The 27,754-nt window shown below is 52.0% G+C and overlaps 1 protein-coding gene across 1 annotated transcript in view; it reads right to left on the reverse strand.

Annotated features, from left to right (window-relative positions):
• RABGGTB (Rab geranylgeranyltransferase subunit beta) overlaps window positions 1–27,754 on the reverse strand; it is a 53,778-nt gene that overhangs the window by 17,163 nt on the left and 8,861 nt on the right. Inside the window, exon 5 of the mRNA XM_063939058.1 lies at window positions 7,764–7,816. Coding sequence (XP_063795128.1) covers window positions 7,764–7,816 — 53 coding nt within the window. The remainder of the gene's footprint in view (window positions 1–7,763; window positions 7,817–27,754) is intronic.

The following is a 27,754-nucleotide window of genomic DNA, read 5'->3' on the forward strand; positions in this document are numbered from 1 at the left end:
TATCCCTCTGTGCATCACGCATATAAAGAAATGCATCCTTTATTTGCTCTAAAGACAGTAAAACATTGTCCCTATCCAGGGTATCAATATTTTCAATCAGGGACTCTGACCAAGCTACTCCAGCACTGCACATCCAGGCTGTCGCTATAGCTGGTCGTAGTATAACACCTGTATGTGTGTATATACTTTTTTGGATATTTTCCATCCTCCTATCTGCTGGATCTTTAAGTGCAGCCGTCTCAGGAGAGGGTAACGCCACTTGTTTAGATAAGCGTGTGAGCGCCTTGTCCACCCTAGGAGGTGTTTCCCAGCGCGCCCTAACCTCTGGCGGGAAAGGGTATAAAGCCAATAACTTCTTTGAAATTAGCATCTTTTTATCGGGGGCAACCCACGCTTCATCACATACATCATTTAGTTCTTCTGATTCAGGAAAAACTATAGGTAGTTTTTTCACACCCCACATAATACCCTGTTTAGTGGTACCTGTAGTATCAGCTAAATGTAACGCCTCCTTCATTGCCAAAATCATATAACGTGTGGCCCTACTGGAAAATACGGTTGATTCGTCACCGTCGCCACTGGAATCAGTGCCTGTGTCTGGGTCTGTGTCGACCGACTGAGGCAAAGGGCGTTTTACAGCCCCTGACGGTGTTTGAGGCGCCTGGACAGGCACTAACTGATTGTCCGGCCGTCTCATGTCGTCAAACGACTGCTTTAGCGTGTTGACACTATCCCGTAATTCCATAAATAAAGGCATCCATTCTGGTGTCGACCCCCTAGGAGGTGACATCCCCATATTTGGCAATTGCTCCGCCTCCACACCAATATCGTCCTCATACATGTCGACACACACGTACCGACACACAGCAGACACACAGGGAATGCTCTTAACGAAGACAGGACCCCACTAGCCCTTTGGGGAGACAGAGGGAGAGTTTGCCAGCACACACCAAAAGCGCTATATATGACAGGGATAGCCTTATAATAAGTGCTCCCTGTATAGCTGCTTTTATAATTTAATTTTTGCCACTATTTTGCCCCCCCTCTCTTGTTTTACCCTGTTTCTGTAGTGCAGTGCAGGGGAGAGACCTGGGAGCCGTCCTGACCAGCGGAGCTGTGTAAGGAAAATGGCGCTGTGTGCTGAGGAGATAGGCCCCGCCCCTTTTTCGGCGGGCTCGTCTCCCGCTCTTTAGTGTATTCTGGCAGGGGTTAAATATCTCCATATAGCCCCCGGAGGCTATATGTGAGGTATTTTTTAGCCAAATAGGTTTTCATTTGCCTCCCAGGGCGCTCCCCCTCCCAGCGCCCTGCACCCTCAGTGACTGCCGTGTGAAGTGTGCTGAGAGGAAAATGGCGCACAGCTGCAGTGCTGTGCGCTACCTTTAGAAGACTGAGGAGTCTTCTGCCGCCGATTCTGGACCTCTTCATGTTTCAGCATCTGCAAGGGGGCCGGCGGCGAGGCTCCGGTGACCATCCAGGCTGTACCTGTGATCGTCCCTCTGGAGCTGATGTCCAGTAGCCAAGAAGCCAATCCATCCTGCACGCAGGTGAGTTCACTTCTTCTCCCCTAAGTCCCTCGTTGCAGTGATCCTGTTGCCAGCAGGACAAAAATAAAAAACCTAAGCTAAACTTTCTCTAAGCAGCTCTTTAGGAGAGCCACCTAGATTGCACCCTTCTCGGCCGGGCACAAAAATCTAACTGAGGCTTGGAGGAGGGTCATAGGGGGAGGAGCCAGTGCACACCACCTGATCGGAAAGCTTTACTTTTTGTGCCCTGTCTCCTGCGGAGCCGCTATTCCCCATGGTCCTTTCAGGAACCCCAGCATCCACTAGGACGATAGAGAAAGTAAAGCTTTAGAACTACCTGGTGTGCACTGGCTCCTCCCCCTATGACCCTCCTCCAAGCCTCAGTTAGGATACTGTGCCCGGACGAGCGTACACAATAAGGAAGGATTTTGAATCCCGGGTAAGACTCATACCAGCCACACCAATCACACCATATAACTTGTGATCTAAACCCAGTTAACAGCATGATAACAGAGGAGCCTCTAGAAAAGATGGCTCACTACAGCAATAACCCGATTTTTTGGTAACAATAACTATGTACCAGTATTGCAGACAATCCGCACTTGGGATGGGCGCCCAGCATCCACTACGGACTACGAGAAATAGAATTATCGGTAAGTAAATTCTTATTTTCTCTAACGTCCTAAGTGGATGCTGGGGACTCCGTAAGGACCATGGGGATTATACCAAAGCTCCCAAACGGGCGGGAGAGTGCGGATGACTCTGCAGCACCAAATGAGAGAACTCCAGGTCCTCCTCAGCCAGGGTATCAAATTTGTAGAATTTTACAAACGTATTTGCTCCTGACCAAGTAGCTGCTCGGCAAAGTTGTAAAGCCGAGACCCCTCGGGCAGCCGCCCAAGATGAGCCCACCTTCCTTGTGGAATGGGCTTTTACAGATTTTGGCTGTGGCAGGCCTGCCACAAAATGTGCAAGCTGAATTGTACTACAAATCCAACGAGCAATAGTCTGCTTAGAAGCAGGAGCACCCAGCTTGTTGGGTGCATACAGAATAAACAACGAGTCAGATTTTCTGACTCCAGCCGTCCTGGAAACCTATATTTCCAGGGCTCTGACAACGTCTAGCAACTTGGAGTCCTCCAAGTCCCTAGTAGCCGCAGGCACCACAATAGGTTTATTCAGGTGAAACGCTGAAAACCACCTTAGGGAGAAACTGAGGACAAGTCCTCAATTCCGCCCTGTCCGAATGGAAAATCAGATGAGGGCTTTTACAGGATAAAGCCGCCAATTCTGACACGCACCTGGCCCAGGCCAGGGCCAACAGCATGACCACTTTCCATGTGAGATATTTTAACTCCACATATTTAAGTGGTTCAAACCAATGTGACTTTTGGAACCCAAAAACTACATTTAGATCCCAAGGTGCCACTGGAGGCACAAAAGGAGGCTGTATATACAGTACCCCTTTCACAAACGTCTGAACTTCAGGGACTGAAGCTAGTTCTTTTTGGAAGAAAATTGACAGGGCCGAAATTTGAACCTTAATGGACTCCCATTTCAGGCCCATAGACACTCCTGTTTGCAGGAAATGTAGGAATCGACCTAGTTGAAAAATTCCTCCGTCGGGGCCTTACTGGCCTCGCACCACGCAACATATTTTCGCCAAATGCGGTGATAATGTTTTGCGGTTATATCTTTCCTGGCTTTGATCAGGATAGGAATGACTTCATCCGGAATGCCTTTCTCCTTCAGGATCCGGCGTTCAACCGCCATGCCGTCAAACGCAGCCGCGGTAAGTCTTGGAACAGACAGGGTCCTTGCTGGAGCAGGTCCCTTCTTAGAGGTAGAGGCCACGGATCCTCCGTGAGCATCTCTTGAAGTTCCGGTTACCGAGTCCTTCTTGGCCAATCCGGAGCCACGAATATAGTGCTTACTCCTCTCCATCTTATAATTCTCAGTACCTTGGGTATGAGAGGCAGAGGAGGGAACACATACACTGACTGGTACACCCACTGTGTTACCAGAGCGTCCACAGCTATTGCCTGAGGGTCCCTTGACCTGGCGCAATACTTGTCGAGTTTTATAAACATGTGGAAGACTTCTGGGTGAAGTCCCCACTCTCCCGGGTGGAGGTCGCGTCTGCTGAGGAAGTCTGCTTCCCAGTTGTCCACTCCCGGAATGAATACTGCTGACAGTGCTATCACATGATTTTCCGCCCAGCGAAGAATCCTTGCAGCTTCTGCCATTGCCCCCCTGCTTCTTGTGTCACCCTGTCTGTTTACGTGGGTGACTGCCGTGATGTTGTCCGAATGGATCAACTCCGGGTGACCTTGAAGCAGAGGTCTTGCTGAGCTTAGAGCATTGTAAATGGCCCTTAGCTTCAGGATATTTATGTGAAGTGATGTCTCCAGGCTTGACCATAAGCTCTGGAAATTCCTTCCCTGTGTGACTGCTCCCCAGCCTCGCAGGCTGGCATCCGTGGTCACCAGGACCCAGTCCTGAATGTGCGGCCCTCTAGAAGATGAGCACTCTGCAACCACCACAGGAGAGACACCCTTGTGCTTGGTGACAGGGTTATCCGCTGATGCATCTGAAGATGCGACCCGGACCATTTGTCCAGCAGGTCCCACTGGAAAGTTCTCGCGTGGAATCTGCCGAATGGGATTGCTTCGTAGGAAGCCACCATTTTTCCCAGAACCATTTCATTGATGTACTGAGACTTGGCTCGGTTATAGGAGGTTCCCGACTAGCTCGGATAACTCCCTGACTTTCTCCTCCGTGAGAAACACCTTTTTCTGGACTGTGTCCAGGATCATCCCTAGGAACAGAAGACGAGTCGTCGGAATCAGCTGCGATTTTGGAATATTGAGAATCCAATCGTGCTGCCGCAACACTACCTGAGATAGTGCTACACCGACCTCCAACTGTTCCCTGGATCTTACCCTTATCAGGGAATCGTCCAAGTAAGGGATAACTAAAATTCCCTTCCTTCGAAGGAGTATCATCATTTCGGCCATTACCTTGGTAAAGACCCGGGGTGCCGTGGACCATCCATACGGCAGCGTCTGAAACTGATAGTGACAGTTCTGTACCATAAACCTGAGGTACCCTTGGTGAGAAGGGTAAATTGGGACATGAAGGTAAGCATCCTTGATGTCCCGAGACATCATGTAGTCCCCTTCTTCCAGGTTCGCAATCACTGCTCTGAGTGACTCAATCTTGAATTTGAACCTCCGTATGTAAGTGTTCAAGATTTTAGATTTAGAATCGGTCTCACCGAGCCGTCCGGCTTCGGTACCACAACAGTGTGGAATAATACCCCGTTCCCTGTTGCAGGAGGGGTACCTTGATTATCACCTGCTGGGAATACAGCTTGTGAATGGCTTCCAAAACTGCCTCCCTGTCAGAAGGAGACATCGGTAAAGCCGACTTTAGGAAACGGCGAGGGGGAGACGTCTCGAATTCCAATTTGTACCCCTGAGATATCACCTGAAGGATCCAGGGGTCTACTTGCGAGTGAGCCCACTGCGCGCTGAAATTCATTGAGACGGGCCCCCACCGTGCCTGATTCTGCTTGTAAAGCCCCAGCGTCATACTGAGGGCTTGGCAGAGGCGGGAGAGGGCTTCTGTTCCTGGGAACTGGCTGATTTCTGCAGCCTTTTTCCTCTCCCTCTGTCACGGGGCAGAAATGAGGAACCTTTTGCCCGCTTGCCCACGAAAAGACTGCGCCTGATAATACGGCGTCTTCTTATGTTGAGAGGCGACCTGGGGTACAAACGTGGATTTCCCAGCTGTTGCCGTGGCCACCAGGTCTGAAAGACCGACCCCAAATAACTCCTCCCCTTAATAAGGCAATACTTCCAAATGCCGTTTGGAATCCGCATCACCTGACCACTGTCGTGTCCATAACCCTCTACTGGCAGAAATGGACAACGCACTTAGACTTGATGCCAGTCGGCAAATATTCCGCTGTGCATCACGCATATATAGAAATGCATCTTTTAAATGCTCTATAGGCAATAATATACTGTCCCTATCTAGGGTATCAATATTTTCAGTCAGGGAATCCGACCACGCCAACCCAGCACTGCACATCCAGGCTGAGGCGATTGCTGGTCGCAGTATAACACCAGTATGTGTGTAAATACATTTTAGGATACCCTCCTGCTTTCTATCAGCAGGATCCTTAAGGGCGGCCATCTCAGGAGAGGGTAGAGCCCTTGTTCTTACAAGCGTGTGAGCGCTTTATCCACCCTAGGGGGTGTTTCCCAATGCACCCTAACCTCTGGCGGGAAAGGATATAATGCCAATAACATTTTAGAAATTATCAGTTGTTATCGGGGGAAACCCACGCATCATCACACACCTCATTTAATTTCTCGGATTCAGGAAAACTACGGGTAGTTTTTCCTCACCGAACATAATACCCCTTTTTGGTGGTACTCGTATTATCAGAAATGTGTAAAACATTTTTCATTGCCTCAATCATGTAACGTGTGGCCCTACTGGAAGTCACATTTGTCTCTTCACCGTCGACACTGGAGTCAGTATCCGTGTCGGCGTCTATATCTGCCATCTGAGGTAACGGGCGCTTTAGAGCCCCTGACGGCCTATGAGACGTCTGGACAGGCACAAGCTGAGTAGCCGGCTGTCTCATGTCAACCACTGTCTTTTATACAGAGCTGACACTGTCACGTAATTCCTTCCAACAGTTCATCCACTCAGGTGTCGACCCCCTAGGGGGTGACATCACTATTACAGGCAATCTGCTCCGTCTCCACATCATTTTTCTCCTCATACATGTCGACACAAACGTACCGACACACAGCACACACACAGGGAATGCTCTGATAGAGGACAGGACCCCACTAGCCCTTTGGGGAGACAGAGGGAGAGTTTGCCAGCACACACCAGAGCGCTATATATATACAGGGATAACCTTATATAAGTGTTTTTCCCCTTATAGCTGCTGTATTTTTAATACTGCGCGTAATTAGTGCCCCCCTCTCTTTTTTAACCCTTTCTGTAGTGTAGTGACTGCAGGGGAGAGCCAGGGAGCTTCCCTCCAACGGAGCTGTGAGGGAAAATGGCGCCAGTGTGCTGAGGAGATAGGCTCCGCCCCCTTCTCGGCGGCCTTATCTCCCGTTTTTCTGTGTATTCTGGCAGGGGTTAAATTCATCCATATAGCCCAGGAGCTATATGTGATGCATTTTTTTGCCATCCAAGGTGTTTTTATTGCGTCTCAGGGCGCCCCCCCCCAGCGCCCTGCACCCTCAGTGACCGGAGTGTGAAGTGTGCTGAGAGCAATGGCGCACAGCTGCAGTGCTGTGCGCTACCTTGTTGAAGACAGGACGTCTTCTGCCGCCGATTTCCGGACCTCTTCTGTCTTCTGGCTCTGTAAGGGGGCCGGCGGCGCGGCTCTGGGACCTATCCATGGCTGGGCCTGTGATCGGTCCCTCTGGAGCTAATGTCCAGTAGCCTAAGAAGCCCAATCCACTCTGCACGCAGGTGAGTTCGCTTCTTCTCCCCTTAGTCCCTTGATGCAGTGAGCCTGTTGCCAGCAGGTCTCACTGAACATAAAAAACCTAAAACTAAACTTTTCCCTAAGCAGCTCAGGAGAGCCACCTAGTGTGCACCCTTCTCGTTCGGGCACAAAAATCTAACTGAGGCTTGGAGGAGGGTCATAGGGGGAGGAGCCAGTGCACACCAGGTAGTTCTAAAGCTTTACTTTTGTGCCCAGTCTCCTGCGGAGCCGCTATTCCCCATGGTCCTTACGGAGTCCCCAGCATCCACTTAGGACGTTAGAGAAATCATCTGTAGATAGCGCCACACGGTGGCCACAATGTGTTTCCCAGATAGAGCATATCCCATTAGAACTCGCAGGCAAAGTGAGCAGTCAGTGACACGCGCCATCTGCTGGGTGGCTGGTGCACAGGCACTCACGTAATGTACTGCAATAGGACATCAATGACACACGCCACCTGCTGGGTGGGTGGTGCACAGGCACCCGCGCAATGTACTGCAATAGGACAGCAATGACATACGCCACCTGCTGGGTGTGTGGTGCACAGGCACCCGCGCAATGTACTGCAATAGGACAGCAATGACATACGCCACCTGCTGGGTGTGTGGTGCACAGGCACCCGCGCAATGTACTGCAATAGGACAGCAATGACATACGCCACCTGCAGCATAGCAAAGACACCAAAGTTTCATATAGCTTACGACTTAACCTACCAGCAGTGCAAGTGTGGCAACAGCACAGAAGGAGAAGCGAGTGTCTATCTCCCCTGTAACAGAAAACAGAACAAAAATCAATGCATTTCGTCAAGATCATAAAAAAACAACGAACAACGGTAACGTGGGACTCTCATGAAGACTTGCACAAATAAAAAAAGATGGTGTAGTGCCCGGTGGTCAGCGACGGAAGGCAGGACACTAGTATGATCTGCAGCCTGAGGTCAGTGACAGGACACTACTATGATCTGCAGCCTGAGGTCAGTGACAGGAGACAGGACACTAGTATGATCTGCAGCCTGAGGTCAGTGACAGGACACTACTATGATCTGCAGCCTGAGGTCAGTGACGGGAGACAGGACACTACTATGATCCGGAGCCTGAGGTCAGTGACAGGACACTACTATGATCTGCAGCCTGAGGTCAGTGACAGGACACTACTATGATCTGCAGCCTGAGGTCAGTGACAGGACACTACTATGATCTGCAGCCTGAGGTCAGTGCCGGGAGACAGGACACTACTATGAACCGGAGCCTGAGGTCAGTGACAGGACACTACTATGATCTGCAGCCTGAGGTCAGTGACAGGACACTACTATGATCTGCAGCCTGAGGTCAGTGACAGGAGACAGGACACTACTATGATCTGCAGCCTGAGGTCAGTGACAGGAGACAGGACACTACTATGATCTGCAGCCTGAGGTCAGTGACAGGACACTACTATGATCTGCAGCCTGAGGTCAGTGACAGGAGACAGGACACTACTATGATCTGCAGCCTGAGGTCAGTGACAGGACACTACTATGATCTGCAGCCTGAGGTCAGTGACAGGAGACAGGACACTACTATGAACCGGAGCCTGAGGTCAGTGACGGGACACTACTATGATCTGCAGCCTGAGGTCAGTGATGGGAGACAGGACACTACTATGATCCGCAGCCTGAGGTCAGTGACAGGACACTACTATGATCTGCAGCCTGAGGTCAGTGACAGGACACTACTATGATCTGCAGCCTGCGGTCAGTGACAGGACACTACTATGATCCGCAGCCTGAGGTCAGTAACGGGAGACAGGACACTACTATGATCTGCAGCCTGAGGTCAGTGACAGGACACTACTATGATCTGCAGCCTGAGGTCAGTAACGGGAGACAGGACACTACTATGATCTGCAGCCTGAGGTCAGTGACAGGACACTACTATGATCTGCAGCCTGAGGTCAGTAACGGGAGACAGGACACTACTATGATCTGCAGCCTGAGGTCAGTGACAGGACACTACTATGATCTGCAGCCTGAGGTCAGTGACGGGAGACAGGACACTACTATGATCTGTAGCCTGAGGTCAGTGACAGGACACTACTATGATCTGCAGCCTGAGGTCAGTGACAGGAGACAGGACACTACTATGATCTGCAGCCTGAGGTCAGTGACAGGACACTACTATGATCTGCAGCCTGAGGTCAGTGACAGGAGACAGGACACTACTATGATCTGCAGCCTGAGGTCAGTAACGGGAGACAGGACACTACTATGATCTGCAGCCTGAGGTCAGTAACGGGACACTACTATGATCTGCAGCCTGAGGTCAGTGACAGGAGACAGGACACTACTATGATCCGGAGCCTGAGGTCAGTGACAGGACACTACTATGATCTGCAGCCTGAGGTCAGTGACAGGACACTACTATGATCTGCAGCCTGAGGTCAGTGACAGGACACAACTATGATCTGCAGCCTGAGGTCAGTGACGGGAGACAGGACACTACTATGATCTGCAGCCTGCGGTCAGTGACAGGACACTACTATGATCCGCAGCCTGAGGTCAGTGACGGGAGACAGGACACTACTATGATCTGCAGCCTGAGGTCAGTGACGGGACACTACTATGATCTGTAGCCTGAGGTCAGTAACGGGAGACAGGACACTACTATGATCCGCAGCCTGAGGTCAGTGACGGGAGACAGGACACTACTATGATCTGCAGCCTGAGGTCAGTGACAGGACACTTCTATGATCTGCAGCCTGAGGTCAGTGACAGGAGACAGGACACTACTATGATCTGCAGCCCGAGGTCAGTGACGGGAGACAGGACACTACTATGATCCGCAGCCTGAGGTCAGTGACGGGAGACAGGACACTACTATGATCCGCAGCCTGAGGTCAGCGACAGGACACTACTATGATCTGCAGCCTGAGGTCAGTGACAGGAGACAGGACACTACTATGATCTGCAGCCTGAGGTCAGTGACGGGAGACAGGACACTACTATGATCTGCAGCCTGAGGTCAGTGACAGGACACTACTATGATCTGTAGCCTGAGGTCAGTGACGGGAGACAGGACACTACTATGATCTGCAGCCTGAGGTCAGTGACAGGACACTACTATGATCTGTAGCCTGAGGTCAGTGACAGGAGACAGGACACTACTATGATCTGCAGCCCGAGGTCAGTGACGGGAGACAGGACACTACTATGATCCGCAGCCTGAGGTCAGTGACGGGAGACAGGACACTACTATGATCCGCAGCCTGAGGTCAGCGACAGGACACTACTATGATCTGCAGCCTGAGGTCAGTGACAGGAGACAGGACACTACTATGATCTGCAGCCTGAGGTCAGTGACGGGAGACAGGACACTACTATGATCTGCAGCCTGAGGTCAGTGACAGGACACTACTATGATCTGCAGCCTGAGGTCAGTGACAGGACACTACTATGATCTGCAGCCTGAGGTCAGTGACAGGAGACAGGACACTACTATGATCTGCAGCCTGAGGTCAGTGACAGGACACTACTATGATCTGTAGCCTGAGGTCAGTGACGGGAGACAGGACACTACTATGATCCGCAGCCTGAGGTCAGTGACAGAACACTACTATGATCTGCAGCCTGAGGTCAGTGACAGGAGACAGGACACTACTATGATCTGCAGCCTGAGGTCAGTGACGGGAGGCAGGACACTACTATGATCTGCAGCCTGAGGTCAATGATGGGAGACAGGACACTACTATGATCTGCAGCCTGAGGTCAGTGACAGGACACTACTATGATCTGCAGCCTGAGGTCAGTGACAGGACACTACTTTGATCTGTAGCCTGAGGTCAGTGACGGGAGACAGGACACTACTATGATCTGTAGCCTGAGGTCAGTGACAGGACACTACTATGATCTGCAGCCTGAGGTCAGTGACAGGACACTACTTTGATCTGCAGCCTGAGGTCAGTGACGGGAGACAGGACACTACTATGATCTGTAGCCTGAGGTCAGTGACAGGAGACAGGACACTACTATGATCTGCAGCCCGAGGTCAGTGACGGGAGGCAGGACACTACTATGATCTGCAGCCTGAGGTCAGTGATGGGAGACAGGACACTACTATGATCCGCAGCCTGAGGTCAGTGACAGGAGACAGGACACTACTATGATCTGCAGCCTGAGGTCAGTGACAGGACACTACTATGATCTGTAGCCTGAGGTCAGTGACAGGACACTACTATGATCTGCAGCCTGAGGTCAGTGACAGGAGACAGGACACTACTATGATCTGCAGCCTGAGGTCAGTGACAGGACACTACTATGATCTGTAGCCTGAGGTCAGTGACGGGAGACAGGACACTACTATGATCTGCAGCCTGAGGTCAGTGACAGGACACTACTATGATCTGCAGCCTGAGGTCAGTGACAGGAGACAGGACACTACTATGATCTGCAGCCCGAGGTCAGTGACAGGACACTACTATGATCTGTAGCCTGAGGTCAGTGACGGGAGACAGGACACTACTATGATCTGTAGCCTGAGGTCAGTGACAGGACACTACTATGATCTGCAGCCTGAGGTCAGTGACAGGACACTACTATGATCTGTAGCCTGAGGTCAGTGACGGGAGACAGGACACTACTATGATCTGCAGCCTGAGGTCAGTGACAGGACACTACTATGATCTGCAGCCTGAGGTCAGTGACAGGACACTACTATGATCTGTAGCCTGAGGTCAGTGACGGGAGACAGGACACTACTATGATCTGTAGCCTGAGGTCAGTGACAGGACACTACTATGATCTGTAGCCTGAGGTCAGTGACGGGAGACAGGACACTACTATGATCTGTAGCCTGAGGTCAGTGACAGGACACTAATATGATCTGCAGCCTGAGGTCAGTGACAGGACACTACTATGATCTGCAGCCTGAGGTCAGTGACGGGAGACAGGACACTACTATGATCTGTAGCCTGAGGTCAGTGACAGGACACTACTATGATCTGCAGCCTGAGGTCAGTGACAGGACACTACTATGATCTGCAGCCTGAGGTCAGTGACAGGACACTACTATGATCTGCAGCCTGAGGTCAGTGACAGGACACTACTATGATCCGCAGCCTGAGGTCAGTGACAGGAGACAGGACACTACTATGATCTGCAGCCTGAGGTCAGTGACAGGAGACAGGACACTACTATGAACCGGAGCCTGAGGTCAGTGACGGGACACTACTATGATCTGCAGCCTGAGGTCAGTGATGGGAGACAGGACACTACTATGAACCGGAGCCTGAGGTCAGTGACAGTACACTACTATGATCTGCAGCCTGAGGTCAGTGACAGGACACTACTATGATCTGCAGCCTGAGGTCAGTGACAGGACACTACTATGATCTGCAGCCTGAGGTCAGTGACAGGAGACAGGACACTAATATGATCTGCAGCCTGAGGTCAGTGACAGGACACTACTATGATCTGCAGCCTGAGGTCAGTGACAGGACACTACTATGATCTGCAGCCTGAGGTCAGTGACAGGAGACAGGACACTACTATGATCTGCAGCCTGAGGTCAGTGACAGGACACTACTATGATCTGCAGCCTGAGGTCAGTGACGGGAGACAGGACACTACTATGATCTGCAGCCTGAGGTCAGTGACAGGAGACAGGACACTACTATGATCTGCAGCCTGAGGTCAGTGACGGGAGACAGGACACTACTATGATCTGTAGCCTGAGGTCAGTGACGGGAGGCAGGACACTACTATGATCTGCAGCCTGAGGTCAGTGACGGGAGACAGGACACTACTATGATCTGTAGCCTGAGGTCAGTGACGGGAGGCAGGACACTACTATGATCTGTAGCCTGAGGTCAGTGACGGGACACAGGACACTACTATGATCTGCAGCCTGAGGTCAGTGACAGGACACTACTATGATCTGTAGCCTGAGGTCAGTGACGGGAGACAGGACACTACTATGATCTGCAGCCTGAGGTCAGTGACAGGACACTACTATGATCCGCAGCCTGAGGTCAGTAACGGGAGACAGGACACTACTATGATCTGCAGCCTGAGGTCAGTGACAGGACACTACTATGATCTGCAGCCTGAGGTCAGTGACAGGAGACAGGACACTACTATGATCTGCAGCCTGAGGTCAGTGACAGGACACTACTATGATCTGCAGCCTGAGGTCAGTGACAGGACACTACTATGATCTGCAGCCTGAGGTCAGTGACAGGACACTACTATGATCCGCAGCCTGAGGTCAGTGACGGGAGACAGGACACTACTATGATCTGCAGCCTGAGGTCAGTGACAGGACACTACTATGATCCGCAGCCTGAGGTCAGTGACAGGAGACAGGACACTACTATGATCCGCAGCCTGAGGTCAGTGACAGGACACTACTATGATCTGCAGCCTGAGGTCAGCGACAGGACACTACTATGATCTGCAGCCTGAGGTCAGTGACAGGACACAGGACACTACTATGATCTGCAGCCTGAGGTCAGTGACAGGACACTACTATGATCTGCAGCCTGAGGTCAGTGACGGGAGACAGGACACTACTATGATCTGCAGCCTGAGGTCAGTGACAGGACACTACTATGATCTGCAGCCTGAGGTCAGTGACAGGACACAACTATGATCTGCAGCCTGAGGTCAGTGACGGGAGACAGGACACTACTATGATCTGCAGCCTGCGGTCAGTGACAGGACACTACTATGATCTGCAGCCTGAGGTCAGTGACAGGACACTACTATGATCTGCAGCCTGAGGTCAGTGACAGGAGACAGGACACTACTATGATCTGCAGCCCGAGGTCAGTGACGGGAGACAGGACACTACTATGATCCGCAGCCTGAGGTCAGTGACGGGAGACAGGACACTACTATGATCCGCAGCCTGAGGTCAGCGACAGGACACTACTATGATCTGCAGCCTGAGGTCAGTGACAGGAGACAGGACACTACTATGATCTGCAGCCTGAGGTCAGTGACGGGAGACAGGACACTACTATGATCTGCAGCCTGAGGTCAGTGACAGGACACTACTATGATCTGTAGCCTGAGGTCAGTGACGGGAGACAGGACACTACTATGATCTGCAGCCTGAGGTCAGTGACAGGACACTACTATGATCTGTAGCCTGAGGTCAGTGACAGGAGACAGGACACTACTATGATCTGCAGCCTGAGGTCAGTGACAGGACACTACTATGATCTGCAGCCTGAGGTCAGTGACAGGAGACAGGACACTACTATGATCTGCAGCCTGAGGTCAGTGACAGGACACTACTATGATCCGCAGCCTGAGGTCAGTAACGGGAGACAGGACACTACTATGATCTGCAGCCTGAGGTCAGTGACAGGACACTACTATGATCTGCAGCCTGAGGTCAGTAACGGGAGACAGGACACTACTATGATCTGCAGCCTGAGGTCAGTGACAGGACACTACTATGATCTGCAGCCTGAGGTCAGTGACAGGAGACAGGACACTACTATGATCCGGAGCCTGAGGTCAGTGACAGGACACTACTATGAACTGCAGCCTGAGGTCAGTGACAGGACACTACTATGATCTGCAGCCTGAGGTCAGTGACAGGACACAACTATGATCTGCAGCCTGAGGTCAGTGACGGGAGACAGGACACTACTATGATCTGCAGCCTGCGGTCAGTGACAGGACACTACTATGATCCGCAGCCTGAGGTCAGTGACGGGAGACAGGACACTACTATGATCTGCAGCCTGAGGTCAGTGACGGGACACTACTATGATCTGTAGCCTGAGGTCAGTGACGGGAGACAGGACACTACTATGAGCTGCAGCCTGAGGTCAGCGACAGGACACTACTATGATCTGTAGCCTGAGGTCAGTAACGGGAGACAGGACACTACTATGATCTGTAGCCTGAGGTCAGTAACGGGAGACAGGACACTACTATGATCCGCAGCCTGAGGTCAGTGACGGGAGACAGGACACTACTATGATCTGCAGCCTGAGGTCAGTGACAGGACACTACTATGATCTGCAGCCTGAGGTCAGTGACAGGAGACAGGACACTACTATGATCTGCAGCCCGAGGTCAGTGACGAGAGACAGGACACTACTATGATCCGCAGCCTGAGGTCAGTGACGGGAGACAGGACACTACTATGATCCGCAGCCTGAGGTCAGCGACAGGACACTACTATGATCTGCAGCCTGAGGTCAGTGACAGGAGACAGGACACTACTATGATCTGCAGCCTGAGGTCAGTGACGGGAGACAGGACACTACTATGATCTGCAGCCTGAGGTCAGTGACAGGACACTACTATGATCTGTAGCCTGAGGTCAGTGACGGGAGACAGGACACTACTATGATCTGCAGCCTGAGGTCAGTGACAGGACACTACTATGATCTGTAGCCTGAGGTCAGTGACAGGAGACAGGACACTACTATGATCTGCAGCCTGAGGTCAGTGACAGGACACTACTATGATCTGCAGCCTGAGGTCAGTGACAGGAGACAGGACACTACTATGATCTGCAGCCTGAGGTCAGTGACAGGACACTACTATGATCTGTAGCCTGAGGTCAGTGACGGGAGACAGGACACTACTATGATCCGCAGCCTGAGGTCAGTGACAGGACACTACTATGATCTGTAGCCTGAGGTCAGTGATGGGAGACAGGACACTACTATGATCTGCAGCCTGAGGTCAGTGACAGGAGACAGGACACTACTATGATCTGCAGCCTGAGGTCAGTGACGGGAGGCAGGACACTACTATGATCTGCAGCCTGAGGTCAATGATGGGAGACAGGACACTACTATGATCTGCAGCCTGAGGTCAGTGACAGGACACTACTATGATCTGCAGCCTGAGGTCAGTGATGGGAGACAGGACACTACTATGATCTGCAGCCTGAGGTCAGTGACAGGACACTACTATGATCTGCAGCCTGAGGTCAGTGACAGGACACTACTTTGATCTGTAGCCTGAGGTCAGTGACGGGAGACAGGACACTACTATGATCTGTAGCCTGAGGTCAGTGACAGGACACTACTATGATCTGCAGCCTGAGGTCAGTGACAGGACACTACTTTGATCTGCAGCCTGAGGTCAGTGACGGGAGACAGGACACTACTATGATCTGTAGCCTGAGGTCAGTGACAGGACACTACTATGATCTGCAGCCTGAGGTCAGTGACGGGAGACAGGACACTACTATGATCTGCAGCCCGAGGTCAGTGACAGGACACTACTATGATCTGCAGCCCGAGGTCAGTGACGGGAGGCAGGACACTACTATGATCTGCAGCCTGAGGTCAGTGACGGGAGACAGGACACTACTATGATCCGCAGCCTGAGGTCAGTGACAGGAGACAGGACACTACTATGATCTGCAGCCTGAGGTCAGTGACAGGACACTACTATGATCTGTAGCCTGAGGTCAGTGACAGGACACTACTATGATCTGCAGCCTGAGGTCAGTGACAGGAGACAGGACACTACTATGATCTGCAGCCTGAGGTCAGTGACAGGACACTACTATGATCTGTAGCCTGAGGTCAGTGACGGGAGACAGGACACTACTATGATCTGCAGCCTGAGGTCAGTGACAGGACACTACTATGATCTGCAGCCTGAGGTCAGTGACAGGAGACAGGACACTACTATGATCTGCAGCCCGAGGTCAGTGACAGGACACTACTATGATCTGTAGCCTGAGGTCAGTGACGGGAGACAGGACACTACTATGATCTGTAGCCTGAGGTCAGTGACAGGACACTACTATGATCTGCAGCCTGAGGTCAGTGACAGGACACTACTATGATCTGTAGCCTGAGGTCAGTGACGGGAGACAGGACACTACTATGATCTGCAGCCTGAGGTCAGTGACAGGACACAACTATGATCTGCAGCCTGAGGTCAGTGACGGGAGACAGGACACTACTATGATCTGCAGCCTGCGGTCAGTGACAGGACACTACTATGATCTGCAGCCTGAGGTCAGTGACAGGACACTACTATGATCTGCAGCCTGAGGTCAGTGACAGGAGACAGGACACTACTATGATCTGCAGCCCGAGGTCAGTGACGGGAGACAGGACACTACTATGATCCGCAGCCTGAGGTCAGTGACGGGAGACAGGACACTACTATGATCCGCAGCCTGAGGTCAGCGACAGGACACTACTATGATCTGCAGCCTGAGGTCAGTGACAGGAGACAGGACACTACTATGATCTGCAGCCTGAGGTCAGTGACGGGAGACAGGACACTACTATGATCTGCAGCCTGAGGTCAGTGACAGGACACTACTATGATCTGTAGCCTGAGGTCAGTGACGGGAGACAGGACACTACTATGATCTGCAGCCTGAGGTCAGTGACAGGACACTACTATGATCTGTAGCCTGAGGTCAGTGACAGGAGACAGGACACTACTATGATCTGCAGCCTGAGGTCAGTGACAGGACACTACTATGATCTGCAGCCTGAGGTCAGTGACAGGAGACAGGACACTACTATGATCTGCAGCCTGAGGTCAGTGACAGGACACTACTATGATCCGCAGCCTGAGGTCAGTAACGGGAGACAGGACACTACTATGATCTGCAGCCTGAGGTCAGTGACAGGACACTACTATGATCTGCAGCCTGAGGTCAGTAACGGGAGACAGGACACTACTATGATCTGCAGCCTGAGGTCAGTGACAGGACACTACTATGATCTGCAGCCTGAGGTCAGTGACAGGAGACAGGACACTACTATGATCCGGAGCCTGAGGTCAGTGACAGGACACTACTATGAACTGCAGCCTGAGGTCAGTGACAGGACACTACTATGATCTGCAGCCTGAGGTCAGTGACAGGACACAACTATGATCTGCAGCCTGAGGTCAGTGACGGGAGACAGGACACTACTATGATCTGCAGCCTGCGGTCAGTGACAGGACACTACTATGATCCGCAGCCTGAGGTCAGTGACGGGAGACAGGACACTACTATGATCTGCAGCCTGAGGTCAGTGACGGGACACTACTATGATCTGTAGCCTGAGGTCAGTGACGGGAGACAGGACACTACTATGAGCTGCAGCCTGAGGTCAGCGACAGGACACTACTATGATCTGTAGCCTGAGGTCAGTAACGGGAGACAGGACACTACTATGATCTGTAGCCTGAGGTCAGTAACGGGAGACAGGACACTACTATGATCCGCAGCCTGAGGTCAGTGACGGGAGACAGGACACTACTATGATCTGCAGCCTGAGGTCAGTGACAGGACACTACTATGATCTGCAGCCTGAGGTCAGTGACAGGAGACAGGACACTACTATGATCTGCAGCCCGAGGTCAGTGACGAGAGACAGGACACTACTATGATCCGCAGCCTGAGGTCAGTGACGGGAGACAGGACACTACTATGATCCGCAGCCTGAGGTCAGCGACAGGACACTACTATGATCTGCAGCCTGAGGTCAGTGACAGGAGACAGGACACTACTATGATCTGCAGCCTGAGGTCAGTGACGGGAGACAGGACACTACTATGATCTGCAGCCTGAGGTCAGTGACAGGACACTACTATGATCTGTAGCCTGAGGTCAGTGACGGGAGACAGGACACTACTATGATCTGCAGCCTGAGGTCAGTGACAGGACACTACTATGATCTGTAGCCTGAGGTCAGTGACAGGAGACAGGACACTACTATGATCTGCAGCCTGAGGTCAGTGACAGGACACTACTATGATCTGCAGCCTGAGGTCAGTGACAGGAGACAGGACACTACTATGATCTGCAGCCTGAGGTCAGTGACAGGACACTACTATGATCTGTAGCCTGAGGTCAGTGACGGGAGACAGGACACTACTATGATCCGCAGCCTGAGGTCAGTGACAGGACACTACTATGATCTGTAGCCTGAGGTCAGTGATGGGAGACAGGACACTACTATGATCTGCAGCCTGAGGTCAGTGACAGGAGACAGGACACTACTATGATCTGCAGCCTGAGGTCAGTGACGGGAGGCAGGACACTACTATGATCTGCAGCCTGAGGTCAATGATGGGAGACAGGACACTACTATGATCTGCAGCCTGAGGTCAGTGACAGGACACTACTATGATCTGCAGCCTGAGGTCAGTGATGGGAGACAGGACACTACTATGATCTGCAGCCTGAGGTCAGTGACAGGACACTACTATGATCTGCAGCCTGAGGTCAGTGACAGGACACTACTTTGATCTGTAGCCTGAGGTCAGTGACGGGAGACAGGACACTACTATGATCTGTAGCCTGAGGTCAGTGACAGGACACTACTATGATCTGCAGCCTGAGGTCAGTGACAGGACACTACTTTGATCTGCAGCCTGAGGTCAGTGACGGGAGACAGGACACTACTATGATCTGTAGCCTGAGGTCAGTGACAGGACACTACTATGATCTGCAGCCTGAGGTCAGTGACGGGAGACAGGACACTACTATGATCTGCAGCCCGAGGTCAGTGACAGGACACTACTATGATCTGCAGCCCGAGGTCAGTGACGGGAGGCAGGACACTACTATGATCTGCAGCCTGAGGTCAGTGACGGGAGACAGGACACTACTATGATCCGCAGCCTGAGGTCAGTGACAGGAGACAGGACACTACTATGATCTGCAGCCTGAGGTCAGTGACAGGACACTACTATGATCTGTAGCCTGAGGTCAGTGACAGGACACTACTATGATCTGCAGCCTGAGGTCAGTGACAGGAGACAGGACACTACTATGATCTGCAGCCTGAGGTCAGTGACAGGACACTACTATGATCTGTAGCCTGAGGTCAGTGACGGGAGACAGGACACTACTATGATCTGCAGCCTGAGGTCAGTGACAGGACACTACTATGATCTGCAGCCTGAGGTCAGTGACAGGAGACAGGACACTACTATGATCTGCAGCCCGAGGTCAGTGACAGGACACTACTATGATCTGTAGCCTGAGGTCAGTGACGGGAGACAGGACACTACTATGATCTGTAGCCTGAGGTCAGTGACAGGACACTACTATGATCTGCAGCCTGAGGTCAGTGACAGGACACTACTATGATCTGTAGCCTGAGGTCAGTGACGGGAGACAGGACACTACTATGATCTGCAGCCTGAGGTCAGTGACAGGACACTACTATGATCTGTAGCCTGAGGTCAGTGACGGGAGACAGGACACTACTATGATCTGTAGCCTGAGGTCAGTGACGGGAGACAGGACACTACTATGATCTGTAGCCTGAGGTCAGTGACAGGACACTACTATGATCTGCAGCCTGAGGTCAGTGACAGGACACTACTATGATCTGCAGCCTGAGGTCAGTGACGGGAGACAGGACAATACTATGATCTGCAGCCTGAGGTCAGTGACGGGACACTACTATGATCTGTAGCCTGAGGTCAGTAACGGGAGACAGGACACTACTATGATCCGCAGCCTGAGGTCAGTGACGGGAGACAGGACACTACTATGATCTGCAGCCTGAGGTCAGTGACAGGACACTTCTATGATCTGCAGCCTGAGGTCAGTGACAGGAGACAGGACACTACTATGATCTGCAGCCCGAGGTCAGTGACGGGAGACAGGACACTACTATGATCCGCAGCCTGAGGTCAGTGACGGGAGACAGGACACTACTATGATCCGCAGCCTGAGGTCAGCGACAGGACACTACTATGATCTGCAGCCTGAGGTCAGTGACAGGAGACAGGACACTACTATGATCTGCAGCCTGAGGTCAGTGACGGGAGACAGGACACTACTATGATCTGCAGCCTGAGGTCAGTGACAGGACACTACTATGATCTGTAGCCTGAGGTCAGTGACGGGAGACAGGACACTACTATGATCTGCAGCCTGAGGTCAGTGACAGGACACTACTATGATCTGTAGCCTGAGGTCAGTGACAGGAGACAGGACACTACTATGATCTGCAGCCTGAGGTCAGTGACAGGACACTACTATGATCTGCAGCCTGAGGTCAGTGACAGGAGACAGGACACTACTATGATCTGCAGCCTGAGGTCAGTGACAGGACACTACTATGATCTGTAGCCTGAGGTCAGTGACGGGAGACAGGACACTACTATGATCCGCAGCCTGAGGTCAGTGACAGGACACTACTATGATCTGCAGCCTGAGGTCAGTGACAGGAGACAGGACACTACTATGATCTGCAGCCTGAGGTCAGTGACAGGACACTACTATGATCTGCAGCCTGAGGTCAGTGACGGGAGGCAGGACACTACTATGATCTGTAGCCTGAGGTCAGTGACAGGACACTACTATGATCTGCAGCCTGAGGTCAGTGACAGGACACTACTTTGATCTGCAGCCTGAGGTCAGTGACGGGAGACAGGACACTACTATGATCTGTAGCCTGAGGTCAGTGACAGGAGACAGGACACTACTATGATCTGCAGCCCGAGGTCAGTGACGGGAGGCAGGACACTACTATGATCTGCAGCCTGAGGTCAGTGATGGGAGACAGGACACTACTATGATCTGCAGCCTGAGGTCAGTGACAGGACACTACTATGATCTGCAGCCTGAGGTCAGTGACGGGAGGCAGGACACTACTATGATCTGTAGCCTGAGGTCAGTGACAGGACACTACTATGATCTGCAGCCTGAGGTCAGTGACAGGACACTACTTTGATCTGCAGCCTGAGGTCAGTGACGGGAGACAGGACACTACTATGATCTGTAGCCTGAGGTCAGTGACAGGAGACAGGACACTACTATGATCTGCAGCCCGAGGTCAGTGACGGGAGGCAGGACACTACTATGATCTGCAGCCTGAGGTCAGTGATGGGAGACAGGACACTACTATGATCCGCAGCCTGAGGTCAGTGACAGGAGACAGGACACTACTATGATCTGCAGCCTGAGGTCAGTGACAGGACACTACTATGATCTGTAGCCTGAGGTCAGTGACAGGACACTACTATGATCTGCAGCCTGAGGTCAGTGACAGGAGACAGGACACTACTATGATCTGCAGCCTGAGGTCAGTGACAGGACACTACTATGATCTGCAGCCTGAGGTCAGTGACAGGAGACAGGACACTACTATGATCTGCAGCCTGAGGTCAGTGACAGGAGACAGGACACTACTATGATCTGCAGCCCGAGGTCAGTGACAGGACACTACTATGATCTGTAGCCTGAGGTCAGTGACGGGAGACAGGACACTACTATGATCTGCAGCCTGAGGTCAGTGACAGGACACTACTATGATCTGCAGCCTGAGGTCAGTGACAGGAGACAGGACACTACTATGATCTGCAGCCCGAGGTCAGTGACAGGACACTACTATGATCTGTAGCCTGAGGTCAGTGACGGGAGACAGGACACTACTATGATCTGTAGCCGGAGGTCAGTGACAGGACACTACTATGATCTGCAGCCTGAGGTCAGTGACAGGACACTACTATGATCTGTAGCCTGAGGTCAGTGACGGGAGACAGGACACTACTATGATCTGCAGCCTGAGGTCAGTGACAGGACACTACTATGATCTGCAGCCTGAGGTCAGTGACAGGACACTACTATGATCTGTAGCCTGAGGTCAGTGACGGGAGACAGGACACTACTATGATCTGTAGCCTGAGGTCAGTGACAGGACACTACTATGATCTGTAGCCTGAGGTCAGTGACGGGAGACAGGACACTACTATGATCTGTAGCCTGAGGTCAGTGACAGGACACTACTATGATCTGCAGCCTGAGGTCAGTGACAGGACACTACTATGATCTGCAGCCTGAGGTCAGTGACGGGAGACAGGACACTACTATGATCTGTAGCCTGAGGTCAGTGACAGGACACTACTATGATCTGCAGCCTGAGGTCAGTGACAGGACACTACTATGATCTGCAGCCTGAGGTCAGTGACAGGACACTACTATGATCTGCAGCCTGAGGTCAGTGACAGGACACTACTATGATCTGCAGCCTGAGGTCAGTGACAGGAGACAGGACACTACTATGATCTGCAGCCTGAGGTCAGTGACAGGAGACAGGACACTACTATGAACCGGAGCCTGAGGTCAGTGACGGGACACTACTATGATCTGCAGCCTGAGGTCAGTGATGGGAGACAGGACACTACTATGAACCGGAGCCTGAGGTCAGTGACAGGACACTACTATGATCTGCAGCCTGAGGTCAGTGACAGGACACTACTATGATCTGCAGCCTGAGGTCAGTGACAGGAGACAGGACACTAATATGATCTGCAGCCTGAGGTCAGTGACAGGACACTACTATGATCTGCAGCCTGAGGTCAGTGACAGGACACTACTATGATCTGCAGCCTGAGGTCAGTGACAGGACACTACTATGATCTGCAGCCTGAGGTCAGTGACAGGACACTACTATGATCTGCAGCCTGAGGTCAGTGACAGGACACTACTATGATCTGCAGCCTGAGGTCAGTGACAGGACACTACTATGATCTGCAGCCTGAGGTCAGTGACGGGAGACAGGACACTACTATGATCTGCAGCCTGAGGTCAGTGACAGGAGACAGGACACTACTATGATCTGCAGCCTGAGGTCAGTGACGGGAGACAGGACACTACTATGATCTGTAGCCTGAGGTCAGTGACGGGAGGCAGGACACTACTATGATCTGCAGCCTGAGGTCAGTGACGGGAGACAGGACACTACTATGATCTGTAGCCTGAGGTCAGTGACGGGAGGCAGGACACTACTATGATCTGTAGCCTGAGGTCAGTGACGGGACACAGGACACTACTATGATCTGCAGCCTGAGGTCAGTGACAGGACACTACTATGATCTGTAGCCTGAGGTCAGTGACGGGAGACAGGACACTACTATGATCTGCAGCCTGAGGTCAGTGACAGGACACTACTATGATCCGCAGCCTGAGGTCAGTAACGGGAGACAGGACACTACTATGATCTGCAGCCTGAGGTCAGTGACAGGACACTACTATGATCTGCAGCCTGAGGTCAGTGACAGGAGACAGGACACTACTATGATCTGCAGCCTGAGGTCAGTGACAGGACACTACTATGATCTGCAGCCTGAGGTCAGTGACAGGACACTACTATGATCTGCAGCCTGAGGTCAGTGACAGGACACTACTATGATCCGCAGCCTGAGGTCAGTGACGGGAGACAGGACACTACTATGATCTGCAGCCTGAGGTCAGTGACAGGACACTACTATGATCCGCAGCCTGAGGTCAGTGACAGGAGACAGGACACTACTATGATCCGCAGCCTGAGGTCAGTGACAGGACACTACTATGATCTGCAGCCTGAGGTCAGCGACAGGACACTACTATGATCTGCAGCCTGAGGTCAGTGACAGGACACAGGACACTACTATGATCTGCAGCCTGAGGTCAGTGACAGGACACTACTATGATCTGCAGCCTGAGGTCAGTGACGGGAGACAGGACACTACTATGATCTGCAGCCTGAGGTCAGTGACAGGACACTACTATGATCTGCAGCCTGAGGTCAGTGACAGGACACAACTATGATCTGCAGCCTGAGGTCAGTGACGGGAGACAGGACACTACTATGATCTGCAGCCTGCGGTCAGTGACAGGACACTACTATGATCTGCAGCCTGAGGTCAGTGACAGGACACTACTATGATCTGCAGCCTGAGGTCAGTGACAGGAGACAGGACACTACTATGATCTGCAGCCCGAGGTCAGTGACGGGAGACAGGACACTACTATGATCCGCAGCCTGAGGTCAGTGACGGGAGACAGGACACTACTATGATCCGCAGCCTGAGGTCAGCGACAGGACACTACTATGATCTGCAGCCTGAGGTCAGTGACAGGAGACAGGACACTACTATGATCTGCAGCCTGAGGTCAGTGACGGGAGACAGGACACTACTATGATCTGCAGCCTGAGGTCAGTGACAGGACACTACTATGATCTGTAGCCTGAGGTCAGTGACGGGAGACAGGACACTACTATGATCTGCAGCCTGAGGTCAGTGACAGGACACTACTATGATCTGTAGCCTGAGGTCAGTGACAGGAGACAGGACACTACTATGATCTGCAGCCTGAGGTCAGTGACAGGACACTACTATGATCTGCAGCCTGAGGTCAGTGACAGGACACTACTATGATCTGCAGCCTGAGGTCAGTGACAGGAGACAGGACACTACTATGATCCGCAGCCTGAGGTCAGTAACGGGAGACAGGACACTACTATGATCTGCAGCCTGAGGTCAGTGACAGGACACTACTATGATCTGCAGCCTGAGGTCAGTAACGGGAGACAGGACACTACTATGATCTGCAGCCTGAGGTCAGTGACAGGACACTACTATGATCTGCAGCCTGAGGTCAGTGACAGGAGACAGGACACTACTATGATCTGCAGCCTGAGGTCAGTAACGGGAGACAGGACACTACTATGATCTGCAGCCTGAGGTCAGTGACAGGACACTACTATGATCTGCAGCCTGAGGTCAGTGACAGGAGACAGGACACTACTATGATCCGGAGCCTGAGGTCAGTGACAGGACACTACTATGATCTGCAGCCTGAGGTCAGTGACAGGACACTACTATGATCTGCAGCCTGAGGTCAGTGACAGGACACAACTATGATCTGCAGCCTGAGGTCAGTGACGGGAGACAGGACACTACTATGATCTGCAGCCTGCGGTCAGTGACAGGACACTACTATGATCCGCAGCCTGAGGTCAGTGACGGGAGACAGGACACTACTATGATCTGCAGCCTGAGGTCAGTGACGGGACACTACTATGATCTGTAGCCTGAGGTCAGTGACGGGAGACAGGACACTACTATGAGCTGCAGCCTGAGGTCAGCGACAGGACACTACTATGATCTGTAGCCTGAGGTCAGTAACGGGAGACAGGACACTACTATGATCTGTAGCCTGAGGTCAGTAACGGGAGACAGGACACTACTATGATCTGCAGCCTGAGGTCAGTGACGGGAGACAGGACACTACTATGATCTGCAGCCTGAGGTCAGTGACAGGACACTACTATGATCTGCAGCCTGAGGTCAGTGACAGGAGACAGGACACTACTATGATCTGCAGCCCGAGGTCAGTGACGGGAGACAGGACACTACTATGATCCGCAGCCTGAGGTCAGTGACGGGAGACAGGACACTACTATGATCCGCAGCCTGAGGTCAGCGACAGGACACTACTATGATCTGCAGCCTGAGGTCAGTGACAGGAGACAGGACACTACTATGATCTGCAGCCTGAGGTCAGTGACGGGAGACAGGACACTACTATGATCTGCAGCCTGAGGTCAGTGACAGGACACTACTATGATCTGTAGCCTGAGGTCAGTGACGGGAGACAGGACACTACTATGATCTGCAGCCTGAGGTCAGTGACAGGACACTACTATGATCTGTAGCCTGAGGTCAGTGACAGGAGACAGGACACTACTATGATCTGCAGCCTGAGGTCAGTGACAGGACACTACTATGATCTGCAGCCTGAGGTCAGTGACAGGAGACAGGACACTACTATGATCTGCAGCCTGAGGTCAGTGACAGGACACTACTATGATCTGTAGCCTGAGGTCAGTGACGGGAGACAGGACACTACTATGATCCGCAGCCTGAGGTCAGTGACAGGACACTACTATGATCTGTAGCCTGAGGTCAGTGATGGGAGACAGGACACTACTATGATCTGCAGCCTGAGGTCAGTGACAGGAGACAGGACACTACTATGATCTGCAGCCTGAGGTCAGTGACGGGAGGCAGGACACTACTATGATCTGCAGCCTGAGGTCAATGATGGGAGACAGGACACTACTATGATCTGCAGCCTGAGGTCAGTGACAGGACACTACTATGATCTGCAGCCTGAGGTCAGTGATGGGAGACAGGACACTACTATGATCTGCAGCCTGAGGTCAGTGACAGGACACTACTATGATCTGCAGCCTGAGGTCAGTGACAGGACACTACTTTGATCTGTAGCCTGAGGTCAGTGACGGGAGACAGGACACTACTATGATCTGTAGCCTGAGGTCAGTGACAGGACACTACTATGATCTGCAGCCTGAGGTCAGTGACAGGACACTACTTTGATCTGCAGCCTGAGGTCAGTGACGGGAGACAGGACACTACTATGATCTGTAGCCTGAGGTCAGTGACAGGACACTACTATGATCTGCAGCCTGAGGTCAGTGACGGGAGACAGGACACTACTATGATCTGCAGCCCGAGGTCAGTGACAGGACACTACTATGATCTGCAGCCCGAGGTCAGTGACGGGAGGCAGGACACTACTATGATCTGCAGCCTGAGGTCAGTGACGGGAGACAGGACACTACTATGATCCGCAGCCTGAGGTCAGTGACAGGAGACAGGACACTACTATGATCTGCAGCCTGAGGTCAGTGACAGGACACTACTATGATCTGTAGCCTGAGGTCAGTGACATGACACTACTATGATCTGCAGCCTGAGGTCAGTGACAGGAGACAGGACACTACTATGATCTGCAGCCTGAGGTCAGTGACAGGACACTACTATGATCTGTAGCCTGAGGTCAGTGACGGGAGACAGGACACTACTATGATCTGCAGCCTGAGGTCAGTGACAGGACACTACTATGATCTGCAGCCTGAGGTCAGTGACAGGAGACAGGACACTACTATGATCTGCAGCCCGAGGTCAGTGACAGGACACTACTAT

The sequence above is a fragment of the Pseudophryne corroboree genome, chromosome 9, assembly GCF_028390025.1.
Source record: "Pseudophryne corroboree isolate aPseCor3 chromosome 9, aPseCor3.hap2, whole genome shotgun sequence".
NCBI classification, from domain to species: Eukaryota; Metazoa; Chordata; class Amphibia; order Anura; family Myobatrachidae; genus Pseudophryne; species Pseudophryne corroboree.